This window comes from Haliotis rubra, unplaced genomic scaffold (genome assembly GCF_003918875.1).
Source record: "Haliotis rubra isolate DU_JTF1 unplaced genomic scaffold, ASM391887v1 Scf537, whole genome shotgun sequence".
Classification (NCBI taxonomy): domain Eukaryota; kingdom Metazoa; phylum Mollusca; class Gastropoda; order Lepetellida; family Haliotidae; genus Haliotis; species Haliotis rubra.
The window spans coordinates 662,148-683,369 of NW_025767232.1; the positions used below are offsets into that span (position 1 = coordinate 662,148).

At 40.5% G+C, this 21,222-nt stretch overlaps 1 protein-coding gene across 3 annotated transcripts; it reads right to left on the bottom strand.

Moving 5' to 3' along the window:
* Nucleotides 1–3,093: 3,093 nt before the first annotated feature.
* On the bottom strand, nucleotides 3,094–20,734 carry LOC124253269 (nitrilase and fragile histidine triad fusion protein NitFhit-like). Of its 3 annotated transcripts, none has more exons than XR_006892150.1 (12): nucleotides 20,635–20,734; nucleotides 19,101–19,387; nucleotides 16,708–16,863; nucleotides 15,523–15,726; nucleotides 14,018–14,128; nucleotides 10,988–11,089; nucleotides 9,863–10,025; nucleotides 9,262–9,381; nucleotides 8,404–8,579; nucleotides 7,329–7,397; nucleotides 3,377–3,743; nucleotides 3,094–3,311 (listed from the first exon to the last, which is right to left on the bottom strand). XR_006892150.1 is itself a non-coding variant. In XM_046687009.1 (11 exons), exons 2-11 carry the CDS (start codon nucleotides 19,350–19,352, stop codon nucleotides 3,645–3,647), a joined length of 1,452 nt encoding a protein of 483 aa, XP_046542965.1. In that variant the 5' UTR covers nucleotides 19,353–19,387; nucleotides 20,635–20,734; the 3' UTR covers nucleotides 3,094–3,644. The 3 variants fall into 3 exon arrangements, 1 of the variants encoding a protein (XP_046542965.1); XR_006892151.1 differs by lacking the exon at nucleotides 20,635–20,734 and adding an exon at nucleotides 20,527–20,623; XM_046687009.1 differs by having other exon boundaries at nucleotides 3,094–3,743.
* Between the last annotated feature and the right edge of the window lie 488 nt (nucleotides 20,735–21,222).

A 21,222-nucleotide genomic window follows, 5' to 3' on the forward strand; every position in this document is an offset into this window, starting at 1 on the left:
TTTCCTGGAATATTTAGGAAATGTGTACATTTTCTCATTCACTCAGTAAATGTACACATTTCCTAAATATTCCAGGACATTTACAAATTTCCTGATTTGAGGGCCTGATTTTTTTACACATTTCCTGATATGATTTTTTGCTATCTCAAATAATACAGCTTCGATTTAAAGGACAATCAAAATCATCAGTTTTACACGAACTCATTTATTGTGGCAATTCAAGCTTAATGGACAACGGCTATTACACTTAAGTCCTGCTTTGTAACGGTAACCTCCCAATACTTAGACCGCTATATCTTAGACAGCTTAAAACAACATTTCTGGTTCAGTGCACAACTAATCCTCCAGCTGATACCTATTTCTTATAATGGATCAGTCCAGTAGAATCAATTAGACAAGACGTTATGTTCATTCAGCATATTTATTACAAGTTCAACAGAGATAAAAAAATATATATTAAATATGGTACTATGTTGATCATGTTCACCGCATTTCCACAAAAAGTTATGTGACTGGCTTTTTAAATAATTAGCATATATTGGCCCATTCTCCAGTTTTCATTGCGGGGCGGTGGGGTAGCCTAGTGGTTAAAGCGTTCGCTCGTCACGCCGAAGGCCCGGGTTCGATTCTCCACATGGGTACAACTTATGAAGCCCATTTCTGGTGTCCCCCGCCGTGATATTGCTGGAATATTTCTAAAATCGGCGTAAAACCATACTCAGCCAGCCAGCCAGTTTTTATTGCAAATTAAGCAAAACTTCATATCAGGAAATGTGTCAAAGAATCAGGCCCTCAAATCAGGAAATTTGTAAATGTCCTGGAATATTTAGGAAATGTGTACATATACTGAGTGAATGAGGAAATGTACACATTTCCTAAATATTCCAGGAAATTTACACATTTCCTGATTTGACACATTTACTGTAACATATACAACTTCTTTATGCTGTGAAAGGCGACGTTTCGACATAGATTCTAATGTCGTTGTCGAGCACGTGATGCCCATCAAAAGACTGACTGACTGAGTTTGGTTTTACGCCTCTTTTAGCAATATTCCAGCAACATCACGGCGGGGGACACCAGAAATGGGCTTCACACATTGTGCCCATGTGGGGACTCGAACCCGGGTCCTCGGTGCGACTAGCCAACGCTTTAACCATTAGCCCCCACCACCCCCACCCCACCCCTTAAATCAGACTTGTGCTTCCTTTAAAACATTTTCAGAAGTCCACTGTGAATAAGTAGACCCCTTTACAGAGGGAACATTCAGGTTATCTTGAATGTCATGTTGGAAGACATCTTCAGCTGTAGTCGTGAAATAGTGAGTTTATTTCCACGCCGCTTTCAGCAATATTCCAGCAATATCACGGCGGGCCACACCAGAAACGGGCTTCACACATTGTATGCATTGTGTGTTCGGGTTTTCGGCGTGACGAGCGAGCGCTTTAACCACTAGGCTACCCACCGCCCCTCAGTTGCAATAAAATATTCCTGTATGACCTGAACAGCTTACTTTTCTCGAAAACTAGTGGTGCCTTTTGCTGTTATTTTTTTTTATGCGCACAATTTTAGTTTCCAAGACAAAAAAATGGACTTTTTTCAAGGTAGTGACAGCTTAATTAGTATTTCATGGATGACATTCGACGGCTGCTTCGTGGTGTCTTTTACCAGCATGACGGCGCCAGACCAATGTTTCAAGTGAGTGAGTGAGTGATTTTTACGCCGCTTTTAGCAATATTTAGCAATGTCACGGCGGGGGACACCAGAAATGGGCTTCACACATTGTGGGGAATCGAACCGTGGTTTTCGGCGTGACGCGCGACCGCTTTAACCACTAGGCTCCTCTTTTCTTTGAGTTTTAAGCCGCACACTCCAAAATTCCAGCTATATGGCGGCGGTCTGTATATAATCGAGTCTGGACCAAACAATTCAGTGATCAACAGCATGAGCATCGATCTGCGCAATTGGGAACCGATGACATGTGTCCAAGTCAGCGAGCCTGACCACCCGATCCCGTTAGTCGCCTCTTACGACAAGCATGGGTTACTGAAGATCAATATTCTAATCCGGATCTTCACGGTAAACTTGCGTAAGTGATAAATACAGTTTCCGTATGCAGTAACTGTTTACTTGGGGCAACAGTTGCTTGTGTACATTTCAACGCAAATCTAATAGTGTATAGCCGCTTTATGTGGATATTTTATCCAGATGGACAGCTTGTCTTGAACTTTGCAGTACACCCAGTGTTGGTTATGTTGCAGAAGCTCAAATTACGTTGACTATACAAATCTCATCACGTGAACTTTCAAAACATTATAGGTACGTACAGTTCATGACGAAACATGCACATCTGCAGCATAAACACAAAGCATTACAATGTCCAAGAGTGAAATAATGAATCAACAATAAGTGCTTCATACAGAAACTGTTGCCCCAAGTGTTGTACGAAGAAATGTACAATCGGCAGTGGTGTAGCATCAACCAGCCAGTCTGGCAGTGAGGATTGGTGTCTGTATTTCTCCTTGTCTCATGTCAATATCTATTGTGGAACTATCCTCCCCTTCAGTCCCATTTGTTGATTGTTCAATAAAATACTCAGCAATATTCCAACTACATGACGGTTTGTTAACAAAAGTGTCTGTTGTCCGTTATCCATAAAAAAGAAAATAAAAGAAAAGAAAAACAATAAAAGTGTCTGTTGTCCGTTATCCATAAAAAACCAAAAATAATATTAAAAAATAAATAAAATGAAAGTGTCTGTTCGTTATCCATAAAAAAATAAATAAATAAAAATAAATAAAAGTGTCTGTTGTCCGTTATCCATAAAAATAAAGAAAAAAAGTGTCTGTTGTCCGTTATCCATAAAAAATTATAAAAAAAAATAAATAAAAATAAAAGTGTCTGGGCCAGATAATCCTGTGCCTGATAGCAGGACCATTGATCTACACAACTGGATATGATGACATGCATCACCCAAGTCAGTAAGTCGGAGCACCCAATCTTGTTAGTCAGGCCTTACGTTCACATGGGATTTTGAACCCGAATCTTCACAGGATTAATGGGAGAGCATAAATCATGAAAATAATACATATGATCTTCATCATTAGTTTTATTCATTGTAAAATCAATAAATATCACAATAATGTACCTGCATGTAAGTTTAATTACTTTACTTCAATGGAGTACTGGTAGTATATAAACACGGAATCATCAGTGATGTCTGGAATTCTTGTACAGTCTCCGTAATCAGTAAGCTGTTCATCATAGATATATCTGTCTGTTTAAACAAAAGTTCATCTTAAGAAACACTCCTGTCTTGAACACTTATATAAACACCTTTGTCTCTATATTGCAACTTGACATGCCCACTCAGAACGCTAGTGTTATCTTCACAACTATACACATACTCCTTGTACATTCTATGTTAATGATAAGAACATCTCTTGACTACAAGGATGTAAGCACTTCATCTGTTGGTGACGATGGTGGTGTTAGATAAGCGGTGGAAGGAGAGCCTCATCACCCAACCTCATCACTTGGGTGATGATGGTGGTGTCAAGTAAGAGATGGGGGAGAGCCTCACTGGTGATGATGGTGTTAAGCAGTAGGGTGTGGACAGGAGAGCCTCATCTCATCTTTAAACACTATGTGAAGTAAGGTCGGAGTGTCAGAGCCTCTGCTGCCATCTCCTCCTCTGTCCTCAGTATTCTGTCTGAGCCAATTTCTCGATCATGCTCCTCCAACTGTCAACAGACCCCAAAACCTAATTAAGATTGTTTCCATTCAAACTATTAATCTTTATTGAAAGCAAAAATCCACACAAAATGATGCAGTGAATGTTACCCAACCCTCCAAGATGGCCGTCACCCATCCACTTATGATATATAACAAGCAACCATTTCAAATATATCCAATCTCTTGTCTCCTTTTTCAAACCAGAAACCAGACTAGGGACATACTAGTACTCATATAATGGTGAAATACTTTACCCTTGGACACATATACTGTGGAAAAATTTATCGTTGGACACACAAACTGTGGAAATACTTTATCGTTGGACACACATACTGGGGATATACTTTATCCTTGGAAACATATACTGGGGATATACTTTATCCTTAGACACACATACTGGGGATATAGTTTATCCTTGGAAACATATACTGAGGAAATACTTTATCTTTGGACACACATACTGGGGATATACTTTATCCTTAGATCCATTGGGGATCCTTGGACACATATACTGGGAAATACTTTATCTTTGGACACACATACTGGGGATATACTTTATCCTTGGACACACATACTGGGGATATACTTTATCCTTGGACACACATACTGTGGAAATACTTCATCCTTGGACACACATACTGCGGATATACTTCATCTTTGGACACACATACTGGGGATATACTTTATCCTTGGACACACAAACTGTGGATATACTTTATCCTTGGACACACATACTGTGGATATACTTTATCCTTGGACACACATACTGGGAATAAACTTTATCCTTGGATACACATATACCTGGGATATACTTTATCCTTGGACACACATACTGGACATAGTTTATATATTGGGATATACTTTATCCTTGGACACACATACTGGGGATATACTTTATCCTTGGACACACATACTGGGGATATACTTTATCCTTGGACACACATACTGGGGATATACTTTATCCTTGGACACATATACTTTATCCTTGGATATACTGGATATACTTTATCCTTGGAAACACACATACATACTGGGATATACTTTATCTTTGGACACACATACTGGGGATATACTTTATCCTTGGACACACATACTGGGGATATACTTCATCCTTGGACACATATACTGGGATATACTTTATCCTTGGACACACATACTGGGGATATACTTTATCCTTGGACACACATACTGTGGATATACTTTATCTTTGGACACACATACTGGGGATATACTTTATCCTTGGACACACATACTGGGGATATACTTTATCCTTGGACACATATACTGTGGATATACTTTATCTTTGGACACACATACTGGGGATATACTTTATCCTTGGACATACACTGAGGATATACTTTATCTTTGGACACACATACTGGGGATATACTTTATCCTTGGACACACATACTGAGGATATACGTTTATCCTTGGACACACATACTGGGGATATACTTTATCCTTTGGACACACATACTGGGGATATACTTTATCCTTGGACACATATACTGTGGAAATACTTTATCGTTGGACACACATACTGGGGATATATGTTATCCTTGGACACATATACTGGGGATATACTTTATCCTTGGACACATATACTGGGGATATACTTTATCCTTGGACACACATACTGTGGATATACTTTATCCTTGGACACACATACTGGGGATATACTTTATCCTTGGACACATATACTTTACTGGGATATACTTTATCCTTGGACACACATACTGGGGATATACTTTATCCTTGGACACATATACTGGGGATATACTTTATCCTTGGACACACATACTGGGGATATACTTTATCCTTGGACACACATACTGGGGATATACTTTTATCCTTGGACACACATACTGGGGATATACTTTATCCTTGGACACACATACTGGGGATATACTTTATCCTTGGACACACATACTGGGGATATACTTTATCCTTGGACACACATACTGGGGATATACTTTATCCTTGGATACACATACTGGGGATATACTTTATCCTTGGACACACATACTAGGGATATACTTTATCCTTGGATACACATACTGGGGATATATGTTATCCTTGGACACACATACTGGGGATATACTTTATCCTTGGATACACATACTGGGGATATACTTTATCCTTGGACACACATACTGGGGATATACTTTATCCTTGGATACACATACTGGGGATATATGTTATCCTTGGATACACATACTGGGGATATACTTTATCCTTGGATACTGTGGATATACATACTGGGGATATATGTTATCCTTGGACACACATACTGGGGATATACTTTATCCTTGGACACACATACTGGGGATATACTTTATCCTTGGACACACATACTAGGGATATACTTTATCCTTGGACACACATACTGGGGATATATGTTATCCTTGGATACACATACTGGGGATATACTTTATCCTTGGACACATATACTGTGGAAATACTTTATCGTTGGACACACATACTGGGGAGATACTTTATCTTTGGACACACATACTGGGGATATACTTTATCCTTGGACACATGGGAATACTACTGGGGATACATACTGGACACATAGGGATATACTTTATCCTTGGATACACATACTGGGGATATACTTTATCCTTGGACACACATACTGGGATATACTTTATCCTTATACTTATATCCTTGGATACACATACTGGGGATATACTTTATCCTTGGATACACTTTATACTGGGGATATACTTTATCCTTGGACACACATACTGGGGATATACTTTATCCTTGGACACACATACTGGGGATATACTTTATCCTTGGATACACATACTGGGGATATACTTTATCCTTGGACACACATACTGGGGATATACTTTATCCTTGGACACACATACTGGGGATATACTTTATCCTTGGACACACATACTGGGGATATACTTTATCCTTGGATACACATACTGGGGATATACTTTATCCTTGGATACACATACTGGGGATATACTTTATCCTTGGACACATATACTGGGGATATACTTTATCCTTGGACACACATACTGGGGATATACTTTATCCTTGGACACACATACTGGGGATATACTTTTATCCTTGGATACACATACTGATACACATACTGGGGATATACTTTATCCTTGGATACACATACTGGGGATATACTTTATCCTTGGATACACATACTGGGGATATACTTTATCCTTGGATACACATACTGGGGATATACTTTATCCTTGGATACACATACTGGGGATATACTTTATCCTTGGATACACATACTGGGGATATTTATCCTTGGATACACATACTGGGGATATACTTTATCTTTGGATACACATACTGAGGATATACTTTATCTTTGGACACATACTGTGAATATACTTTATCCTTGGACACATATACTGGGGATATACTTTATCCTTGGACACATATACTGCGGATATACTTCATCTTTGGACACATATACTGGGGATATACTTTATCTTGGTCAGTTTTCTGAAAACTTTTTCTTTCCATAAAAGACTTGTAGGACTTTCAGCTAATACGCAATTTCACGAAGAATATTTTGATAGAGTTGAATTACAAGTGAACTTTACCTTGGTGTAGATGTCATCATTCTTCTCAAAGTCTCCCTTCTTCCGGGGCAGAATATGCACATGCACATGCTGGAAACAGAAACACCACACAAAGGTCAATTGGGAGAAATATTACAACCATGAAATTGCATAATAATCCTTTGCAGACCACTGTGACATCATCGACTGCCATGACATCACAATCATATGACATCACTAAGACATCAGGCAGAAGAAGCTTGTGTACATTTTACACTTGTTATTATTGTTTACAAACTAAAACAGTTGAGAGAATGATTTTAAAGCATACATAGAATCTCATACATTCTGAAGTTAAATATATCAACCTTATCAATATAGGTGTGATTCTTTATTTAACAATCATCCAATTGCTATCAACAGTCAACAAACATTGTCAGCTAAGAATCCTGCTGTAAGGATAGAAAGTGGTGTAACTGAGTTTGGAGATGCTTCAGTGCCTTTGTCTGAAAACAAAGCTATGGTGGTGTCAGGGTCAATGGTACATATCAGATAGTGTAGTCTTTTGCTAAATACTGTTCACCTGCCATACTGAAGGCCTGGGTTTGGTTCTCACATGGGTACAATGTGTCAAGCCTATTTCTGGTGTCCCTTGATATTACTGGAATGCTTAAAGAGGTGTTAAACTTCACTCACTGTAAAACTGACTGACTGACTGACTGAGTTTGGTTTTACGCCGCTTTTAGCAATATTCCAGCAACATCACGGTGGAGGACACCAGAAATGGGCTTCACACATTGTACCCATGTGGGGATTCGAACCCGGGTCTTCGGCGTGATGAGCAAACGCTTTAACCATTAGGCTACCCCACCGACCCCTGTAAAACCGAAGCTACTAGAGAGAAAGGTTGACAACCCAGACTCCACATGTAGAAGAATTAACAAACCTGCTGACATCTGACAAGGCATTTTGTGTGTGACCTTACATTGATATCAACTATTACTGGCCATGGCCATCTCACCTGCCATAGTGATTAACAAATGGGGCTTCCAAGGCCACACAGTTTGTGTCCGTGACCTGAAGGTTTTAAGACACAGAGCTACTAAATGTTACTGACCATGACCGTTTGACCTGCTTCAGGGCCATCTTGAATGGCAACTGTGGCTGACGTGGCATTGTAGTGTTTCTCAATGACCCGTGTGATGACCTGTACAGCCGAGAACAGGTCAGCCACCTCGGCAGCTGTCAGGTCGGAAAATCTCTCTGCTGGTCTCAGGGGTGATACAAGCACATCTCAAGATGGTCAAGAAAACGATCTTCACCCAAGTTTGTTCTCCTGTATATACAACTGTACACTACAACTTGTATAAACCATGTTGGTCAGTACAACACTACATAATGGCTCTTATTATTCTTCATTAGGCCAGACCAATTTTTATTTCTTGCTTTACAGATCTGCCGGTCGTATTTTTACAAGAATAAGTAAAAAAATATAAAAAAAGATTTCCCTGCTCAAAAAATATAATCCTGATGTTTGCATTGGCCAAAAATGTACCTTACAAGAAAGTTTTTTTTAGATTGTTTTTTACCCAATATACACTTCATAAATTGCCAAAAGTAAAATACTTTTATTATTTAGAAGGAATATTACTTTGAATGGTGATTTTTATTTTTTTTATTTTTCCCTCCTGCCTTTAGGTTATTTGAGGAGAAAATTAGGTAAAACATGAAATAAAATTTGTCTGGCCTTATTTATAAAAAACAACACATTTTCAAAAAAGACATTTTTCTAATGAACTACCAAACTGATAAAAGATCAACAGAACCTACTTTTCTCTTAAAGCGGAATGTGGAGCATCTGACAAAAATACATGGCTCTCATTCTGATATTTCTTAAAAATGTCCAGAATTTATATTGCCTTTGTGCCAATGACTTTAAAAAAGTTATACACTTGTACATGTCAGAGAAGGATACGTCCTGGCAAGAGGGGTTTGAGGTTCACAAAACCATACGACAGAGCTGATCTGTAGAAAACGTTGCTAGATTTGATGCTGTGCTGGCCAAATTTGTACTCCGGACTGTCATCAGCCTTGCCTGAAACCATGTTAGTATTCAACTGCAAGGACTGAGGACAAGAACTTTACCTTAAGATACCAAAATCTATGTTATCAACTCCCTTAACATAATAACCCCCAAAATAGAACAATCTTAAAATACACGGACAGGACTGAATTATAGATTTTCTTTATTCTTGGGTTTCAACAAGGCACCTGTACTGAGGTGTCAAATTAGACAACTAAACAGGTGAAATCCACGTTAACTCAGTCTGTCTTGACACTACAATGTCCAATATTGCAAAACAACATTAAAATACAAGCCCATATCACCTAAGCTTCCCTGTATGAATCACAATTATCTCATTTCCAAAATGGGTGGTTATAAATGCTTAAATGTTTTTGCACTTTATTACTATATTGCTTTAATGCTTCGATCATAACATCCTCTTTAATCTTTGTGTAGTCAGTATGTGTGTGACGTTGGCAGGTGCTAATCTCATGGGGATCGCAAGACTCACCCTTGGCTGCGGTGTGTATATGACCATATAGGTCATGTCGACGATGTTGCGACACTGGCATCTCCTCCCTCACTTTGTCCACGTATGCTGTGTCCACCTCCGCCACACAGACGTCCACTCCATCACGGCAAGCACTCACGACATGGCCCCAAGGGTCCACGATCTGATGGGCACATAAAATCTTGATCACAGCACCAGAAATGACTTTACAGACCAAGAATGTGATCTTGACATATCATATAAGAGTTGATTTACAGCATTCTCATGAGAATAATAGTGGGATAGATGTCATTAATCTAAAGCTAACTATTCCTTAGAATATTTCAGTTTCTGTAACAGCAGGATTTGCAGAAAATGACCACGTCTCGGAACCACATGTCTCCTACAATAGCATGACCACATGTCTCCTACCATAGCATGACCACATGTTTCTTACCATGGCATGACCACATGTCTCCTACCATAGCATGACCACATGTCTCCTACCATAGCATGACCACATGTCTCCTAACATAGCATGACCACGTCTCCTACCATGGCATGACCACATGTTTCCTACCATGGCATGACCACATGTCTCCTACCATAGCATGACCACATGTCTCCTACCATAGCATGACCATGTCTCCTACCATGGCATGACCATGACCTGTCTCCTACCATGGCATGACCACATGTCTCCTACCATGGCATGACCACATGTCTCCTACCATGGCATGACCACATGTCTCCTACCATGGCATGACCACATGTCTCCTACCATGGCATGACCACATGTCTCCTACCATGGCATGACCACATGTCTCCTACCATGGCATGACCACATGTCTCCTACCATGGCATGACCACATGTCTCCTACCATGGCATGACACATGTCTCCTACCATGGCATGACCACATGTCTCCTACCATGGCATATGTCTCCTATGGCATGACCACATGTTTCCTACCACGGCATGACCACATGTCTCCTACCATGGCATGACCACATGTCTCCTACCATGGCATGACCGCATGTCTCCTACCATGGCATGACCACATGTCTCCTACCATGGCATGACCACATGTCTCCTACCATGGCATGACCACATGTCTCCTACCATGGCATGACCACATGTCTCCTACCATGGCATGACCGTATGATGTCCTCTTGGCGTTGTGTCTCCCTGTCTGGGCAGCGGCAACCACATAGCACTGGTTCTCAATAGCCCGGCTTCTCAGCAACACCTGTACAGGAACGTAGAGACAGAATCATACATGGAACAGATCAGCAGTCATACAGTTTGAGTTCCAAAAGATTTCCCCAATACTTCAAAACAATGGAAAATGTAAGAGAAGTTGAATCAAAGGTGTGTCTGTACATTTACAATGATCTGTATTTCTGCCATGCTTAATAGCTTATAAGCTGATGCAACTATCATTCCTGATATTAATTGAAATTATATGACATTACTGACATTACATGACATTATAAGACATTACATGGCATTACAAGACATTATATGACATTACTGACATAGCATGACATCATATGACAGTACATGACATTATACGACATGACATGACATTATATAACATTACATGACATTATATGCCATTACGGATATTACATGCCATTATGACCGTACATAAAACATTACATGCCATTACGGATATTACATGACATTATATGACAGTAAAGATATTACATGACATTATACGACATGACATAACATTATATAACATGGCATTATATGACATTACGGATATGACATGACATTATATGACAGTACTGACATTACATTACATATGACAAAACTGACATTACATGACATTATATGACATCAAATGAAGCCTGACATCTCACCATCGTGGTCATGTCCCAAACTCTGGAATATGACTAAGCCAGGTAAACCCTAGACTAATGCTCAGTCTCTGATTACATAAACAAGTCTGTTTAAACTGAAAAGAAGCCCCAGTGAGAATGGAAATTCAGACTCCTGAACCTGAGGAAATCTAGACTTGTTTCAGTTGGGGCTTTAGCATTGCAGGGAGGGCTAGGGAGAAGGGAAAATAATGCTGTTCAGGGACTGTGAGACAGACTAGTTCAACCCCTGGAACACAGAACTGCCTGGAATCTGTCACACCTGTCAGGGCTTCAGGCTTCAGCCATTATCTTGAACTTCCATGATATATCATCACCCCCAAACTTAAATACACCACGTATTTCACGTGGCATGACTACCAATATCACGCCTCATATTGTCACATGGTTTTAGTGAACGCCTCAGTGGATGTACCGTCTCCCACAGAGAGTAACCCTACCTCCCAGTGTGCCATGCCAGTGGTCTGTGTGAAGGCTGAGGGGTAGGACAAGATCTGAGCTCTCTGCTGGGTCATTAGTTACAGTGGTGACCTACCTCCCAGTGTGCCATGCCCGTGGTCTGTGTGAAGGCTGAGGGGTAGGACAAGATCTGAGCTCCCTGCTGGGACATTAGTTAGAGTGGTGTCCTACCTCCCAGTGTGCCATGCCCGTGGTCTGTGCGAAGGCTGAGGGGTAGGACAAGATCTGAGCTCCCTGCTGGGACATTAGTTACAGTGGTGTCCTACCTCCCAGTGTGCCATGCCCTTGGTCTGTGTGAAGGCTGAGGGGTAGGACAAGATCTGAGCTCCCTGCTGGGACATTAGTTAGAGTGGTGTCCTACCTCCCAGTGTGCCATGCCCGTGGTCTGTGTGAAGGCTGAGGGGTAGGACAAGATCTGAGCTCCCTGCTGGGACATTAGTTAGAGTGGTGTCCTACCTCCCAGTGTGCTATGCCCTTGGTCTGTGTGAAGGCTGAGGGGGTAGGACAAAATCTGAGCTCCCTGCTGGGACATTAGTTAGAGTGGTGACCTACCTCCCAGTGTGCCATGCCCTTGGTCTGTGTGAAGGCTGAGGGGTAGGACAAGATCTGAGCTCCCTGCTGGGACATTAGTTACAGTGGTGACCTACCTCCCAGTGTGCCATGCCAGTGGTCTGTGTGAAGGCTGAGGGGTAGGACAAGATCTGAGCTCCCTGCTGGGACATTAGTTAGAGTGGTGACCTACCTCCCAGTGTGCCATGCCCTTGGTCTGTGCGAAGGCTGAGGGGTAGGACAAGATCTGAGCTCCCTGCTGGGTCATTAGTGAACACCTCAGTGGTGACCTACCTCCCAGTGTGCCATGCCCTTGGTCTGTGCGAAGGCTGAGGGGTAGGACAAGATCTGAGCTCCCTGCTGGGTCATTAGTGAACACCTCAGTGGTGACCTACCTCCCAGTGTGCCATGCCCGTGGTCTGTGTGAAGGCTGAGGGGTGGGACAAGATCTGAGCTCTCTGCTGGGTCATTAGTGAACACCTCAGTGGTGACCTACCTCCCAGTGTGCCATGCCCATGGTCTGCGTGAAGGCTGAGGGGTAGGACAAGATCTGAGCTCTCTGCTGGGTCATTAGTGAACACCTCAGTGGTGACCTACCTCCCAGTGTGCCATGCCCGTGGTCTGTGTGAAGGCTGAGGGGTGGGACAAGATCTCAGCTCCCTGCTGGGTCATTAGTTACAGTGGTGACCTACCTCCCAGTGTGCCATGCCCGTGGTCTGTGTGAAGGCTGAGGGGTAGGACAAGATCTGAGCTCCCTGCTGGGTCATTAGTGAACACCTCAGTGGTGACCTACCTCCCAGTGTGCCATGCCCTTGGTCTGTGTGAAGGCTGAGGGGTAGGACAAGATCTGAGCTCCCTGCTGGGTCATTAGTGAACACCTCAGTGGTGACCTACCTCCCAGTGTGCCATGCCCGTGGTCTGTGTGAAGGCTGAGGGGTAGGACAAGATCTGAGCTCTCTGCTGGGTCATTAGTGAACAGAGTGGTGACCTACCTCCCAGTGTGCCATGCCCATGGTCTGCGTGAAGGCTGAGGGGTAGGACAAGATCTGAGCTCTCTGCTGGGTCATTAGTGAACACCTCAGTGGTGACCTACCTCCCAGTGTGCCATGCCCGTGGTCTGTGTGAAGGCTGAGGGGTAGGACAAGATCTCAGCTCCCTGCTGGGTCATTAGTTAGAGTGGTGACCTACCTCCCAGTGTGCCATGCCCGTGGTCTGTGTGAAGGCTGAGGGGTAGGACAAGATCTGAGCTCCCTGCTGGGTCATTAGTCAGAGTGGTGACCTACCTCCCAGTGTGCCATGCCCGTGGTCTGTGTGAAGGCTGAGGGGTAGGACAAGATCTGAGCTCCCTGCTGGGTCAGTGCTATGGACATTTCAGGGAACCGCAGGTCATAACACTGTGCAATGTTAAGGATGAGTGAGGGAGATGGTTTTTCACTGCTCTAACCAATATTCCTGAAAAATCATGGCAAAGTACACCAAAAACTGGTATTAAACTTTGTCCCAAGTTCACGTAATATAGATGGATACTGCGTTGAGTGTTATGGCAAAAATTGCCAAAGGGACACTTACTAAAACATACACAAAATGTACACATTTATAGATTGGGGAGTAGTAGATTTACCTATTTTTAACATTAACAAAATAAACTTTCCAAAATTGTTACCAGACAATATTCCCCTTTTGCTCAAACTGGTTCAGAGGTACAGATAAGCTGCATATCCGTGTAAATTTAGCAAATATTTATGTGAAACTCAATTCCTATTAAGTCTAGTGTGTACAAGTATGCTTGAATTTTTGTAAATACTCAATAAATATGATCTTACAAGCGTACACACAAACATGTGATGGAGGTTACTGAGGATAGATAGAATAACTGAGGTATATTGAGAGGTTCTATTTCAGCACATGAACTTGGCAACTTGAAGTCTTTCTTATTGTTTCTCATATTACAGATCAAATATAAATAATAAACACGTAAACTAACAATTAAACTTTGTTATATTTTTACAATTAATGGAAAATGGCAAAATACCCAATTGTGTTTGAGTAGGTGGGTATCATTTATTTGGTTACTCAAAGGAAAATTAGGATACCCAACTGAGATGAACACAAGCGAGTACATAACTCAATGACCCAAAAAGTAATCTGTAGCTCTGCTAGTTTCTGTAATTAATATGAAATTTATACAAGAAAATATGGACTGGCAGATACATTATTGTTCTCATTAATTTGTGTTTGTAAACATTACTTTCAGCCTGGTTTGAAGTTGGACAGACACTGAGTAAAAGGAATATGATAAATACATATACCAGAGTAGCAAAGGTACAGAAGCTCACCTATATTTATTGTGAATTTTAAAAAAATATTTCAGGGTTGAGGATCTGTTATCTACCTACACTAAATATTGCATTTAGGGTATACTATGAAATAATTGAATGTGATGTTAAGAAGAATATGATTTATCTTGAAAATATTTGCAAAAGCTCTCAACAATGTAATATGCAGTGTAGAGTGGCTGACCAGTGAAGATGTGTATCCCAATGGGTTAGAATTGATCTTCAGTAACCCTTGCTTGTTGTTATCCGGTTTAACGGGTTTGGGTGGTCAGGACTGACTTGGTTGACACATATCATTGTATCCCAATTGTGTATATTCATGCTCATGCTGTTGATCACTGGATTGTCTGGTCCAGATTTGAGTACTTACAGACTGCCGCCATATAGCTGGAATATTGTTGAGTGTGGCGTAAAACTAAACTCACTCACTCACACCCTTCTCTGAAGGATACAGTGGCCAGTCCTAGTCGTCCTACAGGTGTATCTACTGGTGGCACGATCTCGCTGCCCGGCACAGTATAGTCGCTCTCACATAGACGCACTTTGTCCTTGATGTCAAGGTCAAACAGATGACTTTTGTCGTAGGTAGCCTTAATTTCACCATCACTTGATATGATGACATGGGTGTTCCGCACGCGCTTCTCGTTCTTCGGACCCTGAAACGTGGAGATGGAGCTTTTAAAGATGATTCAGCAATGTTCCGATTGACTTTTAGCACCTCGGGAATGTAAGATTGTAAAAACTCAGCCAGAACATCCTCATTTGTCAAGTGTAGAACTTCTCTATTATGATTCATGTATATACCCTGGATTAATTCCCCACCTAAGATTTGTACACTTGAAGATCTGGGTTAGAATTGGTCTTCAGCAACCAATGCTTGTCGTAAGAGATCACTAACAGGATCGGCTTGCTGACTTGGTTGACGCATGTTATCGTGTTGTGGCATGTGTCGTGAATCAAAATTCACATTTCGCATTTTGTTATGTGGTAGTAGTTATCAAGCTGTATGATAGCAAGATCTGGGTTAGAATTGGTCATTATGAGCCAAGCCTTGTTACTAGAAGTGATGGGATCAGGTGGCCAGGCTTTGGTCAATACATGTACAAAGTCAAGGTACAATGAAAGGTCCAATAATTTCCTGGAATTTTGGTATTAATCAAACCAGAGAGTATGAGAATATGAAAAAATACAGAGTGCTGACTTGGTTGATGCATGTTATCTTATCACAATTGCATAGTCTGGTGCTCATGATGTCGATCACTGGATTGTCAGGTCCAGGCATGATTCGCTGTCATACAGCTGAGAATATTGCTGAGTGCGGCGTTAAACAACAAACAAACAAAACACCTTATATTTGTTTATGAGCCTGGTTTCAATAACATGGTGCTGCCTGATCAAATAACATTGCTCCTTTATGATTTAAACCAGCAGTGATATCACTCAATTCTTGACTTTCTGTGCAGCTGCAAATACAGCTGGAACCAACAGAACATGATAACAGCCCTTCCCTTGTTGAAGTGTGTAGGGAATCATCTTTCCCAGCTAAAAAACTCAAACTTCATAGTTTTGACCATCACTGGACCCTTTTACCAGATCATGGAGAAATCAGCCTTCGTCTAATCTTAGTGTGTACAGACCTGCTGATGAAATCCACCAATAGACAGCCACACTCTCGTATCGACAGCCACTTGTTGGTATCTAGAGATGAGGTCACCATCCAGTGGTTCTGCCATCTTCATGGACTGGTCACGTGACTCGCCGATGAAATCACACGCCTCTGGGAGAAACACCATCTAGAATACGCCACATATGTTAAATTCACAAAAGTGCTACACAAAGTCTGTTAGGGAAAAAATACTCACAAGATAAAGTAAATGCAAAAGTGTAATTTCTGTAAATATAATTGTACATAATATAGACACAGTCTAGTTTTACACTGCTTTTATCAATATTCCAGCAATATCACGGCTGGGGACACCAGAAATGGGCTTCACACATTGTACCCATGTGGGGAATAGAACCTGGGTCTTCAGTGTGACAAGCGAACACTTTAACCACTTGGCTACCCCAGCGGCCCTGACACAGAGAAAATACGTTATCAACAGTAGTTGAATCTCTGAGGTTAAGAGGGTTAATGTTGTTATAGCTAAATAGCAACCCATGATTGTCGTAAGAAGCAACTAATGGGATCGTGTGATCAGGCTCGCTGACTTGGTTGACACATGTCATCGTGTCCCTATTTGAGTATATCAATGCTCATGCCGTTGATCACTGGATTGTCTGGACTATTAACAGGCTGCTGACATAGAGCTGGAATATTGCTGAGTACGGTGCTAAACAACAAACAAACAAATGAACAAACAAACATGCAAACAAACACTCAACAACAGGATTCAGCGAAGCATCTGATGAATGAATATACTGATGGCCATGTGGGGATGAGATGATGAGTGCCAATACAGTGTAAATTACATTATAGTTTTATCTAATGTTACAGTTTCTGGAGGTTAATTGTCTTTATTGTATTTTAGTGAGTGAGTGAGTATAGTTTTATGTCACCTTTAGCAACATTCAAGCAATATCATCACACCAGAAATGGGCTTCACACATTATACCCATATTGGGATAATGTATTTTTAACATATTGTTAAAATATCCATACAAAATAAAACCCAAGAGTACAAATTCTTCATTCCTTGATAAATTCCCGTGTTAACAAAATACAAATTTGGCACAGAGTTCCAAATGCAATTATGTTGGCATCAACATTCTAGTAATGCAAAATGTTAATGCCACATGCTATAATCATGAAAATACCTGTCAACCATTCTACGAGTGCACAGCTGGTGCCAGATTATACCACATAGATAGGAGAACCTGCTTTGTCACCATAGAAATTGGATATTTATTTGGTCAGAGACCTATGTACATTGGACATTAAGTCATTCTTCCACTGACAGACTGCATGATTCTCCATATTACGGCCATGACATTATTAGGAGACGTCTCGTACCTATTTCTATACCTATATTCTGTTGTACATTTTGAGGTGGTTTATCATTAATTTAAATGTCAGTTAAATTTGAATGTTTAAGGGACAGGTTTTAAATTTAACATTTAGCAGTACTTAGTCAACTATGGTCCTTTCTATCATGACTAAAATAACATTTTGGAATGGACTCAAGCACATATATTAGGTACAGTGATACCATCAGAAGTGATAATTGTTCATTAACCACCTAAAATTTACAAAAAATAATCAATCAAATCAGATCATCCTTCAACAGCATGTCAGAACATTAACTACAATGTGTTTCTATGCTGCCTGAGGCCTAACGGATTGGACCAATCTCTGACATAAAACAAAATTACAAATACAAGAATGCTTAACTGATAATCTATGTGACAATTTTGAAATTATTTCACATTACAAACTTTTCATAAGAGGAATATTATACAATTATAGACTGGTGATGAGGTCAATACCTGTTTACCTGTGAAAAGCAATAATGACCGAGGACGAAGCTTCTAAAATCCAAAACATGTCCATTTAGTAAAGAAAAGTAATTTTATTTTCACTACAAACCAATAACGTTATGTCAACAATACTGTGACATGTAAACAATAGAATGATGTCATAGCTTGACGTCATAGTAACTCAGGTCAATATGACTTGGTCGGACCTGGCTTGGAGTCTATATGCTTTTCTGTCAACAGTCACGTGACCGCCTCTTGACCAATCAGGTAGCCGGAAAAATATGCTTGCATAACAATTTTAAGCAGAGTTGTATAATGAAATGCCATCATGTTAACCCCACATTAAATTTAAATTAACCTATCTTTCTCTGATGTAAAACAAATTTACAAATACAAGAATGCTTACCTGATAATATATGTGACAATTTTGAAATTATTTCACATTAAAAACTTTTTTCATCAGAGAAATATTTTTGTATAATGACGTGCTATCATGTTCACCCCACATTAAATCTAAATTAACCTACAATCTCTTCAGCAGTTCAACATTTACCTGTGCACCTTTAGCTTTAGCTCTCTGGATCAGTGAAACACATGTCTTGAAGTTCTCCTCTTTATCTGCTCTGGCTGTGATCTGGCACACTCCCACCATGGGCTTAGGTTGAGCCAGAGTACTGTAGTCTGTAGCCATCGTTGGTAGCTGTCTCACTGCCCTACTTGTCCGAGCAGGGGCAAGGGGAGGTAATCTGATGATAAGAGGCAATATCCGACTGCAGTTACTCAGGATGCAAACTGTTGGCCACATTGAACGTCTTGAAGTGAAGTACTGCTGTAGATTCTCTGCAAAAAAGAACAATAATACCTCTGTTTTACTGCTTATAACTCTTGAAGTCCATTTCTTTTGCTTTGTACGAATAACCAGTTAGATCTGGTCCCCACAAAGTTTTACCTTGATGGGGCATCTTAAAATTGTTATGGGTCTTGAGTGACGTAAATAATCGAGCCTCGACCAAACAATCCAGTGATCAACATCAGGAGCATCGATCTACACAATTGGGAACCGATGACATGTGTCAGCCAAGTCAGTGAGCCTGACCACCTGATCCCGTTAGTCGCCTCATATGACAAACATGGGTTATTGAAGATCAATTCTAACTCGGATCTTGATGAGGGGTGGTGGGGTAGCCTAATGGTAAAAGCGTTCGTTCATCATGCCGAAGACACAGGTTCGATTCACTACATGGGTACAATGTGTGAAGCCCATTCCTGGTGTCTGGGTGACAATTTGTTCTGTGAACATTGCAATGCAGTACATTATTTCAGCATTCACTCCACACATTCGTGCTCAGCATTTGTGTGTTGTATAAAACCCTGCTGCTAGCAATCTATGCTGGTAAGAAGATGTTTGTTCGTTGTTTAACGCTGCACTCATCAATTTTCTGGCTATATGACGATGGTCTGTAAATAACTGAATCTAAACCAGACAATCTATAGTGATCAAATGCATGAGCAATTCAGCGCCTTGAGCATGCACTAGTGCATGGATATATGTGCGCTATATAAATATCCACTAATTAAAAAATAAATAAATGAGCATTGATTTATGCAGCTGGGATATCATGAGTGTTGAGTATCTGAATTTAAAAAATATGAAAACCTCTGGTCAGCAATGTGTGTCAACACTGGAGAGGTGTAAGGTATATGTACATACTACTATATATATTATTATAGAAACAGATATTATTACTTATTGACAGATAATTATGTTATGCAAGGGTTAATGAAGCTGACGTAGCTACAGATGGCGGTGAGAGTGAGGGGTCAGGCCGTTGACATGTCTCACAAATATAGGCACACACGCACGAACGCACACACAGACACACTCCACAGTAAACTGAAGGGCATTCGACTGATATGACAGACGGTGAATGTGTAGTAAAATTTTAAGCTTCGAATTCTAAATTAAGTTCTCCGATTACAATTGATTTCACTTAATCGCCTCAGTTATGAGCTGGTTGTGTTTATGAAACCGTATAATGCAGTAATGCTGTCACGCTGAGAAACCCAAACGTTCATTCCAGACCAACCTGTAGAATATCGTTAGATTTGGCCGCAATCGCTGAGCGAAGCACTTAACTCCACATCACGCTGTTACATATTATTCCTTGCATGGAGTAACGATCTTAATAGGTTAGTACAAAAATTCCGATTTCTACCCGAAAAACGGATCTGCCTCTCACAGGAACGCACGGGACAGAATAACGCACATATTTATCATTTTTGGGTTGATAAAATGATGTCACTTCTCGAATACATGTGATATGTCATGAGTCGTTTGCATGTGTAGAAATTTCTTTGCATATAAATTGCTGAAGCACTGTCTGCACAAAGGCGCAAGTTGTGTACTACAAGCTAGATATCGTTTTATTTATTTGTTTGATTTATGAATGCATTATAAAACACGAAGAAAGTGATTATTTTGACGAATAAATAGATAAAGAACGTTAATATTTATATTTATATTGTTTCCCAAAATTTAGACAAAATGTCCCTAATATTCTTTAAAAGCCAAATTGATATTTTATGAATTTAATTGTATCTATGTTCTACCGTTTAACTTACACATTATGTATCCACCATACACTCTTCGAATGAATGTATGTAATGACTCTCAT